The 20,663-nt window shown below is 42.6% G+C and overlaps 1 protein-coding gene across 2 annotated transcripts in view; it reads right to left on the bottom strand.

The window, feature by feature from the left end:
- Positions 1-20,663, bottom strand: part of LOC118374950 (glutamate receptor ionotropic, kainate 2-like) — a 197,495-nt gene that overhangs the window by 105,940 nt on the left and 70,892 nt on the right. For both annotated transcript variants that reach the window (XM_052471297.1, XM_052471296.1), the window contains exons 5-7: positions 15,243-15,424; positions 14,492-14,545; positions 12,547-12,720 (exon numbers count right to left, since the gene is read on the bottom strand). In XM_052471297.1, coding sequence (XP_052327257.1) covers positions 12,547-12,720; positions 14,492-14,545; positions 15,243-15,424 — 410 coding nt within the window. The remainder of the gene's footprint in view (positions 1-12,546; positions 12,721-14,491; positions 14,546-15,242; positions 15,425-20,663) is intronic.

The raw sequence follows: 20,663 nt of genomic DNA, 5'->3' as shown, positions 1-20,663 counted from the left end.
CATTTAGTCATTATGGGGTATTGTGACTGACTACATGGGTGAGAGAGAAAAAAACATTTAGTCATTATGGGGTATTGTGACTACATGGGTGAGAGAGAAAAAAACATTTAGTCATTATGGAGTATTGTGACTACATGGGTGAGAGAGAAAAAACATTTAGTCATTATGGAGTATTGTGACTACATGGGTGAGAGAGAAAAAACATTTGAATCAATTTTGAATTCAGGTTGTAACACAACAAAGAGTCAAGGACTTCTGCAAAAGTCGATGCCTCTCCTAATCCGGGCGGCACTCGGCGGTCGACATCGCCGGTCTTCTAGCCATCGCAGATACATTTTTCATTTTCCATTTGTCTTGTCTAGTTTTCCCACACACCTGCTTCTCATTTCCCTCATTATGTATTGTGTATTTACCCTCTGTTTCCCTCATGACTCTCTGAGGTCATTAAAGATCCCATGGCACTTATTGTAAGAGTAGGGGTGTTAACCCCGGTGTCCTGGCTATATTACCAATCTGGCCATCAAACCATCACGGTCAGCTAATAATCCCCAGTTTACAATTGGCTCATTCATCCCCCTCCTCTCTCCTGTAACTATTCCCCAGGTCGTTGCTGCAAATGAGAACGTGTTCTCAGTCAACTTATCTGGTAAAATAACGGATAAATAAAGAAATGTCTTTGTGTGGTATTGTTTATTCTGTTTCATGTATTGCATTAGTCTGTTGCGCTGGGTTACGTTAACCCATATTGTTATTTCGTGTTCACTTTGTTGTGTGCTTTTGGTTCGCCTAAATAAAAGTCTCCGTTGGCTACACCTTATCTGCTCTCCTGCACCTGACTCCTTTACAACCATTTACGCATACCTGACAACTACCTTGGTGGGGAGTGAGTGTATGCTCAACACCGTATACTACTGTGTACAGAGGAAACGCAAACCGGGAAAAGCATAGAGGACTCAGGAAGTGGGTTATTATTATAAGGTTTATGGTAAAAGTGTCTCATTATTATAATAAAATAATAATAATAAGGGGATTATTATTTGAAGGTTTATAAAAAAATTGCTGTGTTTTTAGCATGTAGCTCAATGAAAACCAAGCAAACAGTCTTCCTAATGAGAATAATCTTGTCTAGGTGATATATTTCTTTTTTTATTCCATTTTTATTTCTAGACAGTGACACAGTGGCATTTCCTGATACACTTTCTAATGATAAGAATCTTGTCTAGGTGATCTATTACTATGTATATTAAATGATTACTTCTAGACATTGACAGTGGCATTTCCTCATACTCCTCCTAATGAGAAGAATCCTGTCTAGCTTATCTTTTTCTATGTCTATTCTATTTTTAAATATGTCTCAGTGAAATTAGGAACGATCTTTCAAAATGTCTAGGCTATTTATTCCTATGGCTATTCTAGAGTAGCTGTTTCTATTTCTAAACATGTCACAGTGAACATGTCCTTGTTGAAACGTGATGGTTCTCTAGTAAGTACAGTGTAATTACATAGTTTGAGTAGAATCTTCTCTGGGACTTATCTCTTTCTATTCCTGTTCTACTTCTAAACATGTCACGGTGACATTTCCTCATTGAGAGTACATAGCATGCTGTTGTTCTGAATGTCAAAAGACTGTTGATATGACATGACTCATGTGATGAATGTGATTTATGGTGAATGTCAGATCTGTTTCAGAGTTGTTAGCAGATAACAGAGGAGGCGAGAGCTCTCTCCCGATAGGCTCTAGTGGAAGCAGCCTTGGGGTGACAGGAAGGAGTTATTTTTTTACTGCCAACAATCTCCCTTTCTCTCCTCTAAATGTTGCTCCCGCTCTCTCCTTCATTCTCTCTCTGTCCTCTCCCTCGCTCTCCCTCTCTCTTTCTCTCCCGCCCTCCCTCTCTTTCTTCCTCTCTCTCCCCCTCCTCTCCCTCTCTCTTTCTCTCCCGCCCTCCCTCTCTTTCTTCCTCTCTCTCCCCCTCCTCTCCCTCTCTCTTTCTCTCCCGCCCGCCCTCCCTCTCTTTCTTCGTCTCTCCCCCTCCTCTCCCTCTCTCTTTCTCTCCCGCCCTCCCTCTCTTTCTTTGTCTCTCCTCCTCCTCCTCCCTCTCTTTCTCTCCCGTCCTCCCTCTCTTTCTTCCTTTCTCCCCCTCCTCTCTCTCTCTCCAGGCAGAATGTGAGCATAGTTCCTATTCCTTTGAGTTTTAGAGGCATAATCCCTTCATCACATTGCATTTCCACATGCCGAAGCAACAGTGCAGCCCCTCGCTTTTGCTTACTCAAATGAGTTTTTCCCTGCTTGCTTACTCAAATGAGTTTTCCCCTGCTTGCTTACTGAAATGAGGTCTCCACATAGGGAAATCAAGGTTTAAAAGCCCTCTCATGGAAAAAAGAAGGGAAAAGATTTGGTCGGCCACGATGGATTAACATACATGTACTGTTCTGACATGACAGGGGCCTCTGCTCTACTGTAGGTAGGCTTCTACAAAGGTAGCTAACTCTGGCTGCTCCAGGTATCTAACTCTGGCTGCTCCAGGTAGCTAACTCTGGCTGCTCCAGGTCATTAACTCTGGCTGCTCCAGGTCATTAACTCTGGCTGCTCCAGGTAGCTAACTCTGGCTGCTCCAGGTAGCTAACTCTGGCTGCTCCAGGTAGCTAACTCTGGCTGCTCCAGGTAGCTAACTCTGGCTGCTCCAGGTATCTAACTCTGGCTGCTCCAGGTATCTAACTCTGGCTGCTCCAGGTAGCTAACTCTGGCTGCTCCAGGTAGCTAACTCTGGCTGCTCCAGGTAGCTAACTCTGGCTGCTCCAGGTAGCTAACTCTGGCTGCTCCAGGTCATTAACTCTGGCTGCTCCAGGTAGCTAACTCTAGCTGCTCCAGGTAGCTAACTCTGGCTGCTCCAGGTAGCTAACTCTGGCTGCTCCAGGTAGCTAACTCTGGCTGCTCCAGGTAGCTAACTCTGGCTGCTCCAGGTAGCTAACTCTGGCTGCTCCAGGTAGCTAACTCTGGCTGCTCCAGGTAGCTAACTCTGGCTGCTGCAGGTAGCTAACTCTGGCTGCTCCAGATATCTAACTCTGGCTGCTCCAGGTATCTAACTCTGGCTGCTCCAGATATCTAACTCTGGCTGCTCCAGATATCTAACTCTGGCTGCTCCAGGTATCTAACTCTGGCTGCTCCAGGTAGCTAACTCTGGCTGCTCCAGGTCATTAACTCTGGCTGCTCCAGGTAGCTAACTCTGGCTGCTCCAGGTAGCTAACTCTGGCGGCTCCAGATAGCTAACTCTGGCTGCTACAGGTAGCTAAGAAAATGAAGGATTTAAATCTGATAAATGGAGAGTAAGAGGGAGAGTAAGAGGGAGGGAGGGAGGGAGGGAGGAAGGGAGAGAGTTAAATTGGCCAAGAGCACTTTGTGAGGGAGAGTGAATCGAGGAGTGCCATCGAGGAACAGAGCTCATGTGTTCGTTTGCTCGTTCATTCATTCGACAGAGTTAGACAAAGGGGGTTGCCAGATTCCAGAGCTCGCTTCCAGCTCCTTCCGGGGACAGTGTGTTATTGGCAGTGAGGCCCACTTCCGCGGCCTCTGCCCATTTAGCACCACGCTGCCCAGCCGGTCTCTGATTAAGAAGGGTATTTAACCATGAACCCTCCCTTCCATATTAATTAACCCCGCGTGCCAGGCTGAGCTAGCCTAGCGAAGTTAGCAGGTGCCCTATCTATTCCCAATCTCCTCCTCTCCCTCTCCTCCTCTCCAGCTCCTCTTCTCCATCTCCTCCTCTCCCTCTCCCTTCCATCTCCTCCTGTTTCCTCTCCCTCCCCATCTCAGTCTCTCCATCTCCATCTCCTTCTCCCCCTATCCTCCTCTCCCTCTCTTCCTCTCCCTCTCCTTCTTCCCATCTGTCTCTACCTCTCCTCCTTTCCCTCTCCTCCCCTCCTCCTCTCCCTCTGCTGCCCTCCCTCTCCTCCCTCTCCTCCTTTCCCTCTCCTGTCCATCTCCTCCTCCTGCCCCTCTCCTCCTCCTCCTCCCTCTCCTCCTTTCCCTCTCCTGTCCATCTCCTCCTCCTGCCCCTCTCCTCCTCCTCTCCCTCTCCTCCTTTCCCTCTCCTCCCTCTCCTCCTTTCCCTCTCCTCCCTCTCCTCCTTTCCCTCTCCTGTCCATCTCCTCCTCCTGCCCCTCTCCTCCTCCTCTCCCTCTCCTCCTTTCCCTCTCCTCCCTCTCCTCCTTTCCCTCTCCTGTCCATCTCCTCCTCCTGCCCCTCTACTCCTCCTCTCCCTCTCCTCCTTTCCCTCTCCTCCCCTCCTCCTGCCCCTCTACTCCTCCTCTCCCTCTCCTCCTTTCCCCTTCCCCTCTCCTGCCCCTCCTCCTCCTCTCCCTCTCCTCCCCTCCCCCTCCTCCTCTCCCTCTCCTGTCCATCTCCTCCTCCTGCCCCTCTACTCCTCCTCTCCCTCTGCACAATAGTTTAGCGAACTTCCTAAAAACCCACATCTGCTAAAGTCAGGGGGGCTAGCAGGCAGGAGGTGGCCCTGACTAAATTCTTAGTGTAAACAAACTAGACAGAGATAATTAGATCTGTGGTCCCACGACGCAGTGGGCAGCTTGTGTGTGTGTGTCTCTGTTTGGAAGTCTGCTTGCATGAGTATGTCTTCTTATTGGGTGCCTGCTTTTGTGTGTATGTATACATATGACTGTGTATTTGTGTAAGCCTGCTTGTGTGTGTGAGTTGTGTGTGTGTATCAAATAGTCCCCCCAGAGCTCAAAGGACAACAGCTGATCACAAGAGACCCTGGAGCCAGACTGTCCATGATCGTGACAATGATAACACTGGCTGCACCTACGGGTGGTGAGAGGAGTAAGGGATGGAGGGATGGAGGAAGAGGAGGGGGGCAGGATTGTCAGTGGGTGACTGTGCTACTGAGCTGATGATGGCTCTAGGCCAGTCATTGTAGACCTAGCATCACACACACTCCTTTAGACGAAGGACGACTCTCCGTATATACTCTCTTTGAGGAGTGTGTGTGTTTGTGTGTGAGTGTGTGTGTGTGAAGGGAGGAGGGATGCTTTGGTATCCTCTTTGATACTGTATTTTGTAACACCTGCTTGCCTGGTGTTGCATACTAAGATGACTATGGTTTATATTTTAATTCTCTCTCTCTCTCTCTCTCTCTCTCTCTCTCTCTCTCTCTCTCTCTCTCTCTCTCTCTCTCTCTCTCCCTCTCTCTCTCTCCCTTTCTCTCTCTCTCTCTCTGTACTCCGTCTCACAAAGGTTCTCTGGAGCACGGTGCGTGTGCCGCTAATAACGTTGATGCTCTGCCAAGCCCAGCTGGTGGTGCCCGGCGCAGGGCAGTGTGTGTCTTCTCTCCACAGTCGCTCACTTCAAAAGGCTCTCCTCTGCCAAATGGGATCAGAGGACCCGCATCACAGGGACCTTAATGGCCGAAAAGAACCCTGTGTGAAGCTTATCTTGGTTTGGAGATCCAACACATCCACACCGCCGTTGTGTAGCCCGACAGTCAGGGGGGGGATTTGGTCGCACGCCACCGCGGCGTGCGTTGCCATGGCAACCAGAGCGCAGCGTTCCATTTCCCTCAAAACTGTTGCTGCATGAGGGCCACAAAAGTACCAGGGAAGGGTAGGGACTGCATTGAGTAGTGGTTAAACCCAGAATCTCCCAACCCCTCCTCTTCCTCCTCCATCACCAAACTATGAAGGCAGTTTATTGCCAAAATTGATGTGCAATATTTGGCAGCAATCTACCTCCATACCAAATCCCCAGCTTGTTCCAGTCTAACGCGGCTAACAGGAGCGTGACCGTGTGGCTGTGGCTGTGACTTCCTCCATATTTTCTCTGTGGGTGATACAACTTTCCTCCTTTTCCTCCCCACCTCTCTCTCTCTCTCTCTCTCTCTCTCTCTCTCTCTCTCTCTCTCTCTCTCTCTCTCTCTCTCTCTCCTGCCATCTGTAAGTAGTGGGTGAGGCGCTAGCTGTTGCTCAGACTGACGTTAGGAGGCTACACACACACACACACACACACACACACACACACACACACACACACACACACACACACACACACACACACACACACACACACACACACACACACACACACACACACACACACACACACACACACACACACACACACACACAGTAACGACTTAGGGAGGGAAAAGGAGTGATGTGAACTATATCATGTTATGTGTAAATATACCATTTTGAGTAAGTAGCCAACGCAATGTGCTTGATTTAACGGTGCAGTTGCTAGGTTTTTATGTGGTTTTATTGTGGTCGTTTAAGCCCGCTAAGTATTTCACCTCGTTAGCGTGGTGGACTTGTCTGTGTTGTTTTTTAGGGACACTAACAGAAGCTGGAGGATGAATAATAATGTATCATAATTCACTATACGCCCATATACAAGCACACACACACACACACACACACACACACACACACACACACACACACACACACACACACACACACACACACACACACACACACACACACACACACACACACACACACACACACACACACACACACACACACACACACACACACACACAAGTTGGTCTAATTAGTATCTCTGCTCTTATTATGCATTCATACGTGTCAGAAATATAAATATGTGTGTGCTTCTAGTCCAGGCGGAGTAGACACACAGTACACATAGCTCATTATACTGCATTCATTCAGACAATGTTGGACCAACCCAGGGAACTCAGTGTAATTATACAGTATACTGCATTCATTCAGACAATGTTAGACCAACCCAGGGAACTCAGTGTAATTATACAGTATACTGCATTCATTCAGACAATGTTGGACCAACCCAGGGAACTCAGTGTAATTATACAGTATACTGCATTCATTCAGACAATGTTGGACCAACCCAGGGAACTCAGTGTAATTATACAGTATACTGCATTCATTCAGACAATGTTGGACCAACCCAGGGAACAGTGTAATTATACAGTATACTGCATTCATTCAGACAATGTTGGGGAACTCAGTGTAATTATACAGTATACTGCATTCATTCAGACAATGTTGGACCAACCCAGGGAACTCAGTGTAATTATACAGTATACTGCATTCATTCAGACAATGTTGGACCAACCCAGGGAACTCAGTGTAATTATACAGTATACTGCATTCATTCAGACAATGTTGGACCAACCCAGGGAACTCAGTGTAATTATACAGTATACTGCATTCATTCAGACAATGTTAGACCAACCCAGGGAACTCAGTGTAATTATACAGTATACTGCATTCATTCAGTGGCCAGTATAGTGATGCAAACACTGCATGTTTTACCGACACTGACCGTAGACATCCTCCTCCTTCTATTCCAGTCTATCAATTGTCCATGACACTACAAGGTGACCCTGGGAGGGTGTTGTCCTGGCAACCGTCTGCTACACAACTGTTGCCTGGTCACTGGACAGAGAGAAGCGCTAGGGATGCTTGATGGACCATAGAAACAGAATGTAACAGACACTCTGTATTGTGGAGAATGGAACAAAGATGTGTTCTGGATACTTTGGAAGATCATATAAGCTTGTTATGTACATTTCCTTTGGTTCGTTCCTAACTGACAGATTCCCTTCAAATGGCCGAATGATACTTGCTCACATAATAGGAAGTGCTGCTGATTAGGAAGACCTCAACGATTCCAGTTCTATTCCATTTCTATTTCTCTTTCGGAATGCAAAACTTATACCACTGAAAGGATGTTATATGTAAGGATCCAACCAAGAAAATGGGTACCATTTATGATTTAGAAATATTTGGATTAAACAGAGATGAATAATGAATAAAACAGAAGAAGAACTGCAATCGAATGTGACATCCTATTTCTCATAAAGACGGTCCAACTAATAAACTACAGAAAAACAGCTAATAAATAACTGAAAAACAACCAATAAACTACAGAAAAACAGCTAATAAATAACCGAAAAACAACTAATAAACTACAGAAAAACAGCTAATAAATAACTGAAAAACAACTAATAAACTACAGAAAAACAGCTAATAAATAACTGAAAAACAACTAATAAACTACAGAAAAACAGCTAATAAATAACTGAAAAACAACTAATAAACTACAGAAAAACAGCTAATAAATAACTGAAAAACAACTAATAAACTACAGAAAAACAGCTAATAAACTACAGAAAAACAGAGAATAAACTACAGAAAAACAGCTAATAAACTACAGAAAAACAGCTAATAAACTACCGTAAAACAACTAATAAACTACAGAAAAACAGCTAATAAACTACAGAAAAACAGCTAATAAACAACAAATAAAATACAGAAAAACAGCTAATTTTACTACAGAAAAACAGCTAATAAACTACAGAAAAACAGCTAATAAACTATAGAAAAACAGCTAATAAACTATAGAAAAACAGAGAATAAACTACAGAAAAACAACTAATTTTACTACAAAAAACAGCTAATAAACTACAGAAAAACAGCTAATAAAAACTACAGAAAAACAGCTATTTTTACAGAAAAAACTACAGAAAAACAGCTAATAAACTATAGAAAAACAGCTAATAAACTATAGAAAAACAGAGAATAAACTACAGAAAAACAACTAATTTTACTACAAAAAACAGCTAATAAACTACAGAAAAACAGCTAATAAACTATAGAAAAACAGAGAATAAACTACCGAAAAACAGCTAATAAACAGAAAAACAGAGAATAAACTACCGAAAAACAGCTAATAAACAACAGAAAAACATAGAATAAACTACAGAAAAACAGCTAATAAAATACAGAAAAACAGCTAATAAACTATAGAAAAACAGAGAATAAACTACAGAAAAACAACGAATTTTACTACAGAAAAACAGCTAATAAACTACAGAAAAACAGCTAATAAACTATAGAAAAACAGAGAATAAACTACAGAAAAACAACAAATTTTACTACAGAAAAACAGCTAATAAACTACAGAAAAACAGCTAATAAACTACAGAAAAACAGCTATTAAACTACAGAAAAACAACTAATAAACAACAGAAAAACAGCTAATAAACAACAGAAAAACAGCTAATAAACAACAGAAAAACAACTAATAAACTACAGAAAAACAGCTAATAAACAACAGAAAAACAGCTAATAAACTACAGAAAAACAGCTAATAAACAACAGAAACACAACTAATAAACTACAGAAAAACAGCTAATAAACAACAGAAAAACAGCTAATAAACTACAGAAAAACAGAGAATAAACTACAGAAAAACAGCCAATAAACAACAGAAAAACAACTAATAAACTACAGAAAAACAGCTAATAAACTATAGAAAAACAGAGAATAAACTACAGAAAAACAGCTAATAAACTACAGAAAAACAGCTAATAAACAACAGAAAAACAGCTAATAAACTATAGAAAAACAGAGAATAAACTACAGAAAACAGCTAATAAAATACAGAAAAACAGCTAATAAACTATAGAAAAACAGAGAATAAACTACAGAAAAACAGCTAATTTTACTACAGAAAAACAGCTAATAAACTACAGAAAAACAGCTAATAAACTACAGAAAACAGAGAATAAACTACAGAAAAACAGCTAATAAACTATAGAAAAACAGAGAATAAACTACAGAAAAACAGCCAATAAACTACAGAAAAACAGCTAATAAACAACAGAAAAACAACTAATAAATACTATAAAACTATTTTCAAACAAAACAAGAGCTTGATTTCCTTTCAAGTGCCAACAGGTTTGTCCCCCCCAGCACTTCAGCGAGCAGGCCTTTCTAATCGACCTGGCCCGGGTATCCTGGAAGGATATTGACCTCATCCCGTCAGTAGAAGATGCCTGGTTAGTCTTTAAGTGCCTTCCTCACCTCCCTAAATAAGCATGCCCCATTCAATTAAAAAAAAAACAGGAACAGATATAGCCCTTGGTTTTCTCCAGACCTGACTGCCCTTGACCTGCACAAAAACATCCTGTGGCGTTCTGCATTAGCATCGAATAGCCCCCGTGATATGAAACTTTTCTGGGAAGTTCCGAACCAATATACACAGGCAGTTAGGAAAGCTAAAGGCTAGCTTTTTCAAGCAGAAACTCAAAAAAGTTCTGGGACACTGTAAAGTCAATGGAGAATAAGAGCACCTCCTCCCAGCTACCCACTGCACTGAGGCTAGGAAACACTGTCACCACTGATAATTCCACTATAATTGAGAATTTCAATAAGCATTTTTCTACGGCCGGCCATGCGTTCCACCTGGATACTCCTACCCCGGTCAACAGCCCTGCACCCCCAAAGCAACTCGCCCAAGCCTCCCCATTTCTCCTTCACCCAAATCCAGATAACTGATGTTCTGGACCCCTACAAATCAGCCGGGCTAGACAATCTGGACCATCTCTTTCTAAAATTATCTGCCGAAATTGTTGCAACCTCTATTACTAGCCTGCTCAACCTCTCTTTCTTATCATCTGAGATTCCCAAAGATTTCAAAGCAGCCACGGTCATCCCCCGCATCAAACGGGGAGACACTCTAGACCCAAACTGCTATAAACTATATCTATCCTGCCCTTTCTAAGGTCTTCAAAAGCCTTGTTAACAAACAGATTACCGACCATTTCGAATCCCACCGCACCTTCTCCGCTATGCAATCTGGTTTATCTTGCTCCTTTGCACCCCAGTATCTCTACTTGCACGTTCATCTTCTGCACATCTACCATTCCAGTGTTTAATTGCTATATTGTAATTACTTCGCCACCATGGCCTATTTATTGCCTTACCTCCCTTTTCTTACCTCATTTACACACAATGTACATAGACTTTTTTTCTACTGTATTATTGACTGTATGTTTGTTTACTCCATTTGTAACTCTGTGTTGTTGTATGTTTCGAACTGCTTTGCTTTATCTTGGCCAGGTCGCAGTTGTTTAACCTGGTTAAATAAAGGTGAAAAATATATTTTAAAAACCGTTTCTATCAATACCATACTATTTAAATAATTTCTATAGTTTTTCATCCACATATTTTCTCATTTATTTTATTAAATGAGATCATTTTAAGGGATCTGCGTCCCATTTTTAGTGTCTACTTTTGGCCTCTACTTAGGGAATACGGAATAGGATGCTATTTGGGCCGCGGACATGGTGGAATACAGTATATCACTGTTGAATATATCACTGGCTTATAAATAGAACACCCTAATGAAGTAATTTATCAAGCCTGGTACAGAGCCCATTGGACATTATTATTTATTACTTAGCAGAAGTTCTAGTCTGGTGCGATATGTCAATATGCGTTATGCCTAATTAATCAATCCATGAACATACAGAATCAAAACAATGGAAAAACATCCAGCATTTAACCTCTTTGTGCATTTCATTCATCTTTACATACATGAATAACAGCGTTGTTGTTTTGTCTCGTGCCTAAGCCAAGGGGAATTGAAAGAAAACATGTGCCATTGCATTAAGGGGAGGTAGGTGACAATAGGGCTTTCTCTGGCAAGACATCAGAGCAGATTGCTACACCAAATGAATGCAGTTAACTGTGCATTGGATTATCAGATTTAAAAAGACTTATAGGGCCTACAGTGTCTTTGCTTTTTAGACAGTATTTGACATGCATGCATTCTAATTAAGGGGTTACAGTTTCCATGTAGAACAGAAGTACAGTAGGGCATGCCATCATATGACGCCTTGTGCATATCAATTCATTAGCATATATGACATTGTGTCTCTGACATTGTGTTACTGCCTTTTCTCATTGCATCTGTCTCTGTGAAGATTCACCATGGAGCTACAGCCATTTTATAACCAAACAGAGGAAGCAGACAGGAAAGAGACACAAAACAGAAAAACACAGACATACGTCTCCCCGGAGACTTCGTATCGTCCCCGCGAAATTAAATAATTGGCGGTTTCAGACAAATGGATACAGAGAGAGACCTTGAATGACCATGCCTGAGCTCCACTTATGTTTTTTCACTTTCAAATCACCTCATCGTCGCTTGCTTTTTTGGACGGCTCCCCAGAAAAAAGCAGAGGCCATCATTTCCGTCCAATTTGCTCTCTCGCTCTCTCTCCGCACACTGACAGATTGTCATATTTTGGCAGGGTTCCCGGCGGACAGAGGGAGAGAGGAGGCGAGTGAAGGAGTGCAGAGAAAGGACCATTACCATCCACACAGTCTCATTAGAGAGCATTTAGACCCAGGAACTCCAGGCTCAAAGCTCCAGACATCGGGCTACTGCCCAGCCTCGATGCCCTCCCAGAGAGCATCTCACCTGGGCTAAAGCCCCTGCCATCCGGCCCTGTTACCCACTAACTATTTCATTACATTCCTATAATGTACATTTCATTGCTTCATGAATCATGTCATGGATATAAAATGGACCACTTCATCCACCATGGCTTACAATCTGCCTGTACTAGAAAGATCACAACACATGATAAAGCAATGTCATTTACAATGTCCTGTCGATTTGGTCATTGAGACACCAGGGCGATAAAGCATGTTTGTTTGTGCACGCAGAGCATAAGGAAGATTTAGCAGTTTCAACCATACCGTCATGAATCCTTCCAGTAGGCCCGAGTCCGGTTTGGGCGGGGCTTGTAGGCGTTCCATGGACCATTTCTCGATGATGGACGACACCTGAGAGTTTTCCGTGTTTAGGATTCGGAAACCTGTCATGTTAACTCCGCTGTACCGATACGGCTCCATATCCAGGGCGAAAAGGTCCTGAAATAACAAAAATGTTCATGCTTTTATACTTTATAAAAATATAATAAACATGTCATAAACATGTAACAAGCCCTTCATTAGTGTAGTATGGTATTACTGATTCTATATAGGGATTGTGTTAAGATGCAAGGAGATAATTTATTGCCCATCATTGATTCTAAAGTGCTGACCGCACACCTGTTCTCACGCTAAATTAAAACTGCGTTCTGGAGCCAGATTTAAGGGCGAGAGAGATTACCGGGGTACGTTCTGAAGTATTTTCAGGAAGCATTTCATCTCGTTCGCCAAGACAGTGGACTTGATTCAGCTAACGTTTTCAAGGGTAACAGGCAGGGCCTTCGTGCGAGGCCACACGTCTGGCTTATGAAGGCAGATGCCTATGGGTTGTATAAGTGTACAAGGGCAAATAAGTCTAAGGGCAAAACAAGCCCCTGGATACCAGTTATTTTGCAGCATTGGCCAGCACTACCGCCACTTCCTTGACAAACTGACCTATGTTGTTGGAACAGGCAGGAGCCCAGACGAACAAGTAACAGCATGCCTCTGACACAGCCCTGCCTTCGTTGCTCTATTTCCTGTTTGCCCATAACAACAGATTTAGGGTCAGTCTTTCTCCACCCTTGTCCTACCCTTATCTATAATTTTCCAAACAGCACAACAGATTTAGGGTCAGTCTTTCTCGACCCTTGTCCAAACCTTATCCATAATGTTCCAAACAGCACAACAGGCAGAGTTGTTGTCAGGGTCATGATGTACTGAGACGGTAATAGCCTCGTCTGAGCTGTTATGTACGCTCTGAATCTCTCAGTCTCTATCTCTCCATCCAGGAAAGACAGGCTTTTCATCCAGTGAGAACAGCGGGACTCTTTGTAGTGGATGGATCAAAATAACTTTGGAGAACTTAAATCGCAGCCTTGAGTCAGAATAGACGAGCATATCGAACAGCTTTATTTTTTTCATGATCAAAACTCTTAGAGGCTTTTGGACAACAGATTGGGGAAGGGTAGAGAATGGCTAAGCATCGTTTAGAGAGGAAACAAAAGGGTATCAATGAAAAAGTCTAGACTGATACTTAGAGAGATACAATCTTTTTCAACCCTGGAATAGAATAGTCTTTAAAGGGTTTTGTCTATAAATGTTTTGACATTTATTTACAGTATCTTCAATAACACAATATTAATGTATTAATTGCCACCAGGACCAAGTATTTAAGTGGCAATATAAAGAATATGATTATGTGATATCTACTGTAAGGTGTCCATATTAGGATGGCATCAGGCATCTGCAACTTACATGGGTACCTTCCTAATATGGGCAACGTATTGATCAGGAAGAAAACTCAGTATAGACGGGTTAGCTGACCACGTCACAAAAACGATGAGCAGGTTTCAATGGGGCAGAATGTGTTGTTGTGATCTTGAATGGCCAGATATATAGTATTATTCTGCCATGTGGGGAATCGTAGGTGGCTCATTTCAGCTCGTTTCATCTTGATACCATGTCTTATTTTGAGGTGTTTTGATTGACGTCACGTCTAGGCTAATATGGCAAAAATAATTGCTAGCTAGCTAACCAACAACTGTAACAATGTATTTGTGCGATAACAAGTGCTCATTGTGCAAATGTATTTATGTTTTCAAGAACATTGGATATGAAATACAGTTTAAGTGTTGTCATCAATTTAAAGCCAATCCAGTCTGTTTTGCCCCATAGTGTTTGTGGCTGAACAACCAACCCGTCTATAACTGTAAGGTGCTGGTAAACGTACCAGGGTGGTGAAGATGTAGTGGTAGTACTCGGTCATCATTCCCATGGCTAGAGCCTGTAGGAAAACAACAATACTGACTATGGTCAAAGTGCCAACACAAATATACAGCATGTGTGAGTGCAGAGTAGACAAACATTTTTTGGGACCAAATTACTTTCGATAAGTCGATATGCTAAACACATTTGGGGAATATCCTATTAACGTCTTAAGTATTATTTTGGCAACACACAGAGCAGATAATCAGAGCAATTTTTTTAGAGTCATGATTCAGCAAGCCTTTGTGGTGGGTGTTTCACATTAAGAGGCCATGTTGGTGGCCATGCTGTATATAATTAGTAAACTGAACAGATGTCATCTACTCTGCCCGGAAACGGGTATTTTGGTGACGGATATACACACTTCTCATTAAGAATGTGGCTTAATCATAATGTCTCAAACATGCCTGCGAGCTGAGGCAGAGTTGCTAATTAAAACTATATTGTGGCATAGAGCATCCATTATGGAAGCACAGTAATAGAACTCTAATATTCTAAAAGAAGATGAACGAGGAAAATGAAATATCCAAATGAGTCGGTTGCAGATATAAAGGAATTGAATTACCTAAGGAATTGAATGACGGTGCTGGACCTTAAAACATAGTATAAGTAATAACTATTCAATGAGTGACTCATTATTATGGAGATAATTCATATAAAGAACTCTAACAAGGTCTAACAATAACAAAGTACAACATGTATCTTGCCTAACTGACCTGTTTCAGGATCCAGGCAGCCATTTCATGGCCGCAGTCAAAGATCACGTGGAACTCCTTTGCTTTCTTCATCTCTTTCAGAAGTGGCTTGGCATCCTTGGTCTCCGCCGGCAACTGTCGGATCTTCAAACGAATGTTATATCGGGATGGCGCCTTGATCAGCTCCTGCAACCGAATAAGACCTGCAGACCAAAAATGTACACCTTATACAAGAGTGACAGGTATTAGAAAAATGTGTATGCAATGGAAATGAATAGAAGAGTGGCATTGGTAAGACATACAGTTCAGATACAACCCAGCAGAATTGGTTATGTGAACATTCCCAGAACATATGGTCAGGGCGTGAGTTGGGGTGGGCAGTCTATGTTCTATTTTCTATAATTTGGGATTTCTGTGTTTGGCCTGGTATGGTTCTCAATCAGAGGCAGCTGTCAATCGTTGTCCCTGATTGAGAACCATACTTAGCTAGCCTGGTTTCACCTTTGAGTTGTGGGTGTTTATTTTCCGTTTCAGTGTTTGCACCATTCGGGACTGTTTCGGTTTTCATTTTGATTCTCTTGTTCTTTTGTATTTTGTATTCAGTCTCATTAAATTATATTACGGATACGTACCACGCTGCACATTGGTCCTCACCTTCTTCCACCACCAATGGCCATTACACAAACTTTGTGGAAATGAATGTGTCATTCTCAAAACTTTTGGCCACAAACTGTACATACTGCAGTTGTATGAGTGAGGAAGATAGCACCGGGACCTTCACCTGAACTCATCCCAGAAGATCCCTACTCCAGTGTAATCTCAGATGATCCCTACTCTGGGGTAATCCCAGAAGATCCCTACTCCAGTGTAATCTCAGATGATCCCTACTCTGGGGTAATCCCAGAAGATCCCTACTCCAGTGTAATCTCAGATGATCCCTACTCTGGGGTAATCCCAGAAGATCCCTACTCCAGTGTAATCTCAGATGATCCCTACTCTAGGGTAATCCCAGAAGATCCCTACTCCAGTGTAATCTCAGATGATCCCTATTCCAGTGTAATCCCAGAAGATCCCTACTCCAGTGTAATCCCAGAAGATCCCTACTCCAGTGTAATCTCAGATGATCCCTACTCCAGTGTAATCCCAGAAGATCCCTACTCCAGTGTAATCTCAGATGATCCCTACTCTGGGGTAATCCCAGAAGATCCCTACTCCAGTGTAATCTCAGATGATCCCTACTCCAGTGTAATCCCAGAAGATCCCTGCTCCAGTGTAATCTCAGATGATCCCTACTCTGGGGTAATCCCAGAAGATCCCTACTCCAGTGTAATCCCAGAAGATCCCTACTCCAGCCATCTGTCCCTTATCTGTTTTGGTTCGTACAAACACTTCGGAGGCATTAAGCGGAAAATCTTTCTGGGAGAGAGCAACGTTTGGGAAACACTGTCAGGGCCGATGTTTGAGGGGCTGTGGATAATGTCGATCCTCAGACAGCTGTGTGTGAATATTTTATCCTCTCCGATAGTTCTTCCCGCCAGATGTCAGATAGACTCCAATCACATAATGTCCTGGAGCATGAAGATGTGTGATTACAGTCCAAAGGTGTGTGTGTGTGTGTGTGTGTGTCTGTGTCTGTGTGTGTCTGTGTCTGTATCTGTGTGTGGGCCACATCATCCAGGTTTTCTAACCCAGACTCTGTCACTGTGAGAGTTGGAGGTGGTGTGTTACACTAAAAAACACTCCCCTTAAGGAGGAGGAACCTCTAACACCTCCCTCAGAATCCTTTGTGAGGGAATCAATACATGCCAGTGGGAGTTGTTGTGGTGGGAGTGATGATAAATGGATGCATCCAAAATGGAACCCTATTCTCTTAAGAGCCCTATGGGCCCTGGTCTAAAGTAGTGTACTATATAAAGAATAGGGAGCCATTTGGGACACACAAATGAGGAGGAGTGGTACAGTGGCTAATTAGATGACTCTTTGTAGTGGACGTTGAGTTGGACCATTTACTGTGCACTTAGCCAAGGTTAATATACTCTCCCCATGCTACAGTGGCGGCTCTCGACAAAGAGAAATGTGTGTGACAGAGACATGGTCAGAAAAGGTATTAGCATTTACTGAGGCAGTCACCAGGAGAATCCTGAATGTCAATTTATTATGGTAAATAGGTCTTATTGAATCTACGCACTCATGGTACACTCAGATAAAAGGGTTTTCGGCTGTCCCCATAGGAGAACCCTTTTTGGTTCCTGGTGGAAAGGGTTCTACATGGAACTTAAAGGGTTCTAACTGGAACCAAAAGGCTTCTTCAAAAGGTTATATTATCCTATGGGGACAGCCAAATAACCATTTTAGGTTCTAGATAGTACTTTTTTTTCTAATAGTGTAAAAGGTAAAAATCCCTAATCAACCTCTAACCCCAATGCTCTTGTGTAGAACGAATCGGATTGAATAGTTGTAAGCAAAATGGTACTGGTTCCATATTTCCCTCTGAAAGGCCAGTAGGGCCTATGGATCAATTGTGATTCAGGGTAAGACACCTCATGTTCCCAGTGTAGTAAAAAGAGGTGGGCAAGTAACGTAATATTTCTTTCACTTTAAAATGTATACCAAACAAAAAACATTGATTTAAAGGTTTAACAAGCCATACAAATCCATGCACAATAAATGCTTTTAACAATTTCCACTGATAAATTTGCTAAAACTAATTTAGTTGAAGAAAGGTGCAGATACAAACTTTGGTAACGGGATTAGACTAAAATCTCTCAGGTTTTAATGTGATCAGTTTTTCCATTTTTTCCCCCCAAAATCTGCTCCAAAATAACTATCAAAGATGTCTGCAGAAAGAATGGGGTGGCAGCTATGACTTGAGCTTGAACAAATCTATTTTGGTTATTGGGCTACAGTGAAGTGGATTTACACTCTGTAACAGAACCACGGTAATGGAATTACATCATGGGTCCCTGATCTGTACTACAGAAATTCACAATTATGGATATGAATGTCATTCTCCTCATGTTTCCACAGCACAGCAGAGCGCAGTAGAGTACAATATACTGTAGTCTACTTTTCTTTACTGTACGATCCAAACTTGCGAAACATACGTCTATGACAGGTTCAGATTTGGCCCGGTCCGGTCCATCTGTGGAATAACCCATTTTCAACGCTCATGGGATGTCCGGCGGTGCTCAGTGGGTAAGTAAGATGGTTACACTAAATGGAAAGAGAGGGGGCTCATCCAGACAGACTTTTTTAACACTGGTTTGACCACCAGATGTACATTTTAGCAGACACTCTTATCCAGAGCAATTGACAGAAGTTAGTGCATACATTTACCTACTGGCCCCCCATGGGAATCAAACCCACAATTCTGGCATTACAAGGCCCATGCTCTACCAACTGAGCCACATGGGACAGAAGACAGAAACACAAAAAATGATTGTAAGAGCTGAACATAACAGCATGCCAGTGGACGGGAGGACGAAGGTTTGTGACTTCTATGATTTCCCATTGTAGCCAATTCAGTTCTAGTAATTCTGCTACTGATGTTTGTGGTCATTTTGTTACCTGATTTGGTAATGGAATTATGAGTTTTAATCACTTAATAATTCATAACCAAAATTATAAAATGACTAACTAATTGGTAGGTCTGCCATTACTTGTTACTACTGTGAACTTTCGTCATCCTCTTTCCTCATGAGGGTATTGGGTATTTGGTAATGGAAGTAAAAGGCACTAGGATTAATATTCATGTGGAAAAGTCCACCGACCCACTCTAAAAGGATTTCAGAACCATCATCGACTCAGTGTGTTTTGGCCAACATGTCTCCGGACCTACTCATTGTCACAGTCCTACCCTGGATCTAGTTTTGTCCCATGGAATAAATACTGTGGATCTAAATGTTTTTTTTTCTCATAATCCTGGACTATTGGACGACCATTTTATTATGTTTGCAACAATCACAACAAATAGCACTGAGACTGCAGCCGTGAAGGTGGTAAATTACCTTTTATTAATAGCGTCGGACGAAGGCTCTGCATCTTTCCTAGTTCTTCTAGACCTTAGTGCTGCTTGTGACAACATCAATCACCACATTCTTTCAAAGGAATTGGAAACCCTAATTGGTCTACGTGGACAAGTTCTTGCCTGGTTTGGATCTTATCTGTCGGAAAGATATCAGTTTGTCACTGTGCATGGTTTGTCCTCTGACAAATCAATTGTACGTTTTGACGTTCCTTGAGGTTCCATTTTAGGACCACTATTGTTTTCAATATATATTCTGCCTCTTGGTGATGTCATTCGGAAAAACACATTGTCAACTTTCACTGCTATGCGGACGACACACAGCTGTACATTTCGATGAAACATGGTGAAGCCCCAAAATCGTTTCAGACATAAGGAAGTGGATGGTGGCATTTTTAAAAAACTTTTAAACTCTGACAAAACAGAGATGCCAGTTCTGGGTTCCAAGAAATAAAGAGATGTGCTGTTGGATATGACAATTCATCTTGATGGTTGTGACCTGTGAAGGACCTCTGTGTTACTCTAGACTCTGATCTCTCTTTAGACGAACATATGAAGAACATTTCAAGGACTGCTTTTTTCCATCTTCGCGACATTGCAAAAGTCTGAAATGTTTTGTTAAAAAAATGTGTCAGAAAAGCTAATCCATAATCCATGCTTTTGTCACTTCTAGATTAGACTACTGTAATGCTCTACTCTCCAGCTACCCGGATAAAGCACTAAATATACTTCTGTTTCTGCTAAACATGGCTGCTATAATCGTGATCATGTTACTCCAGTACTAGCCTGGCCTCCGGTTAAGGGTAAGGGTGATTCAAAGTTTTACTGCTAACCTACAAAGCATTACACGGGCTTGCTCCTACCTATCTCTCCATTTTGGTCAAGCCATACATACCTACACGTACGCTATGGTCACAAGACGCAGGCCTCCTTATTGTCCCTAGAAATTCTAAGGAAACAGCTGGAGGCAGATTTTTAGAGCTCCATTTTTATGGAATGGTCTGCCTACCCATGTGAGAGACGCAAACTCGGTCTCAACCTTTAAGCCTTTACTGAAGACTCATCTCTTCAGTGGGTCATATGATTGAGTGTAGTCTGTCCCAGGGGTGCGAAGGTGAACGGCAAGGCACTGGAGCAACGAACTGCCCTTACTGTCTCTGCCTGGCCAGCTCCACTCTCTCCACTGGGATTCACTGCCTGTGACCCTATTAAGGTGACTGAGTCACTGGCTTACTAGTTCTCTTCCATGCTGTCCCTAGGAGGGGTGCGTCACTTGAGTGGGTTGAGTCACAGACGTGATCTGGGTCCGGTTTTGCCCCCTCAGTCTTGTGCGGTGGAGGAGATCTTTGTGGGCTATACTCACCCTCTAGTGGTGTGGAGGCTGTGCTTTTGGCAAAGTGGGTGGGGAAATATCCTGC

Source organism: Oncorhynchus keta, chromosome 19 (assembly GCF_023373465.1).
Source record: "Oncorhynchus keta strain PuntledgeMale-10-30-2019 chromosome 19, Oket_V2, whole genome shotgun sequence".
Taxonomy (NCBI): Eukaryota; Metazoa; Chordata; class Actinopteri; order Salmoniformes; family Salmonidae; genus Oncorhynchus; species Oncorhynchus keta.
Note: the sequence above shows the minus strand (reverse complement) of the source record. Positions and strands in the feature narration are given on the sequence as shown.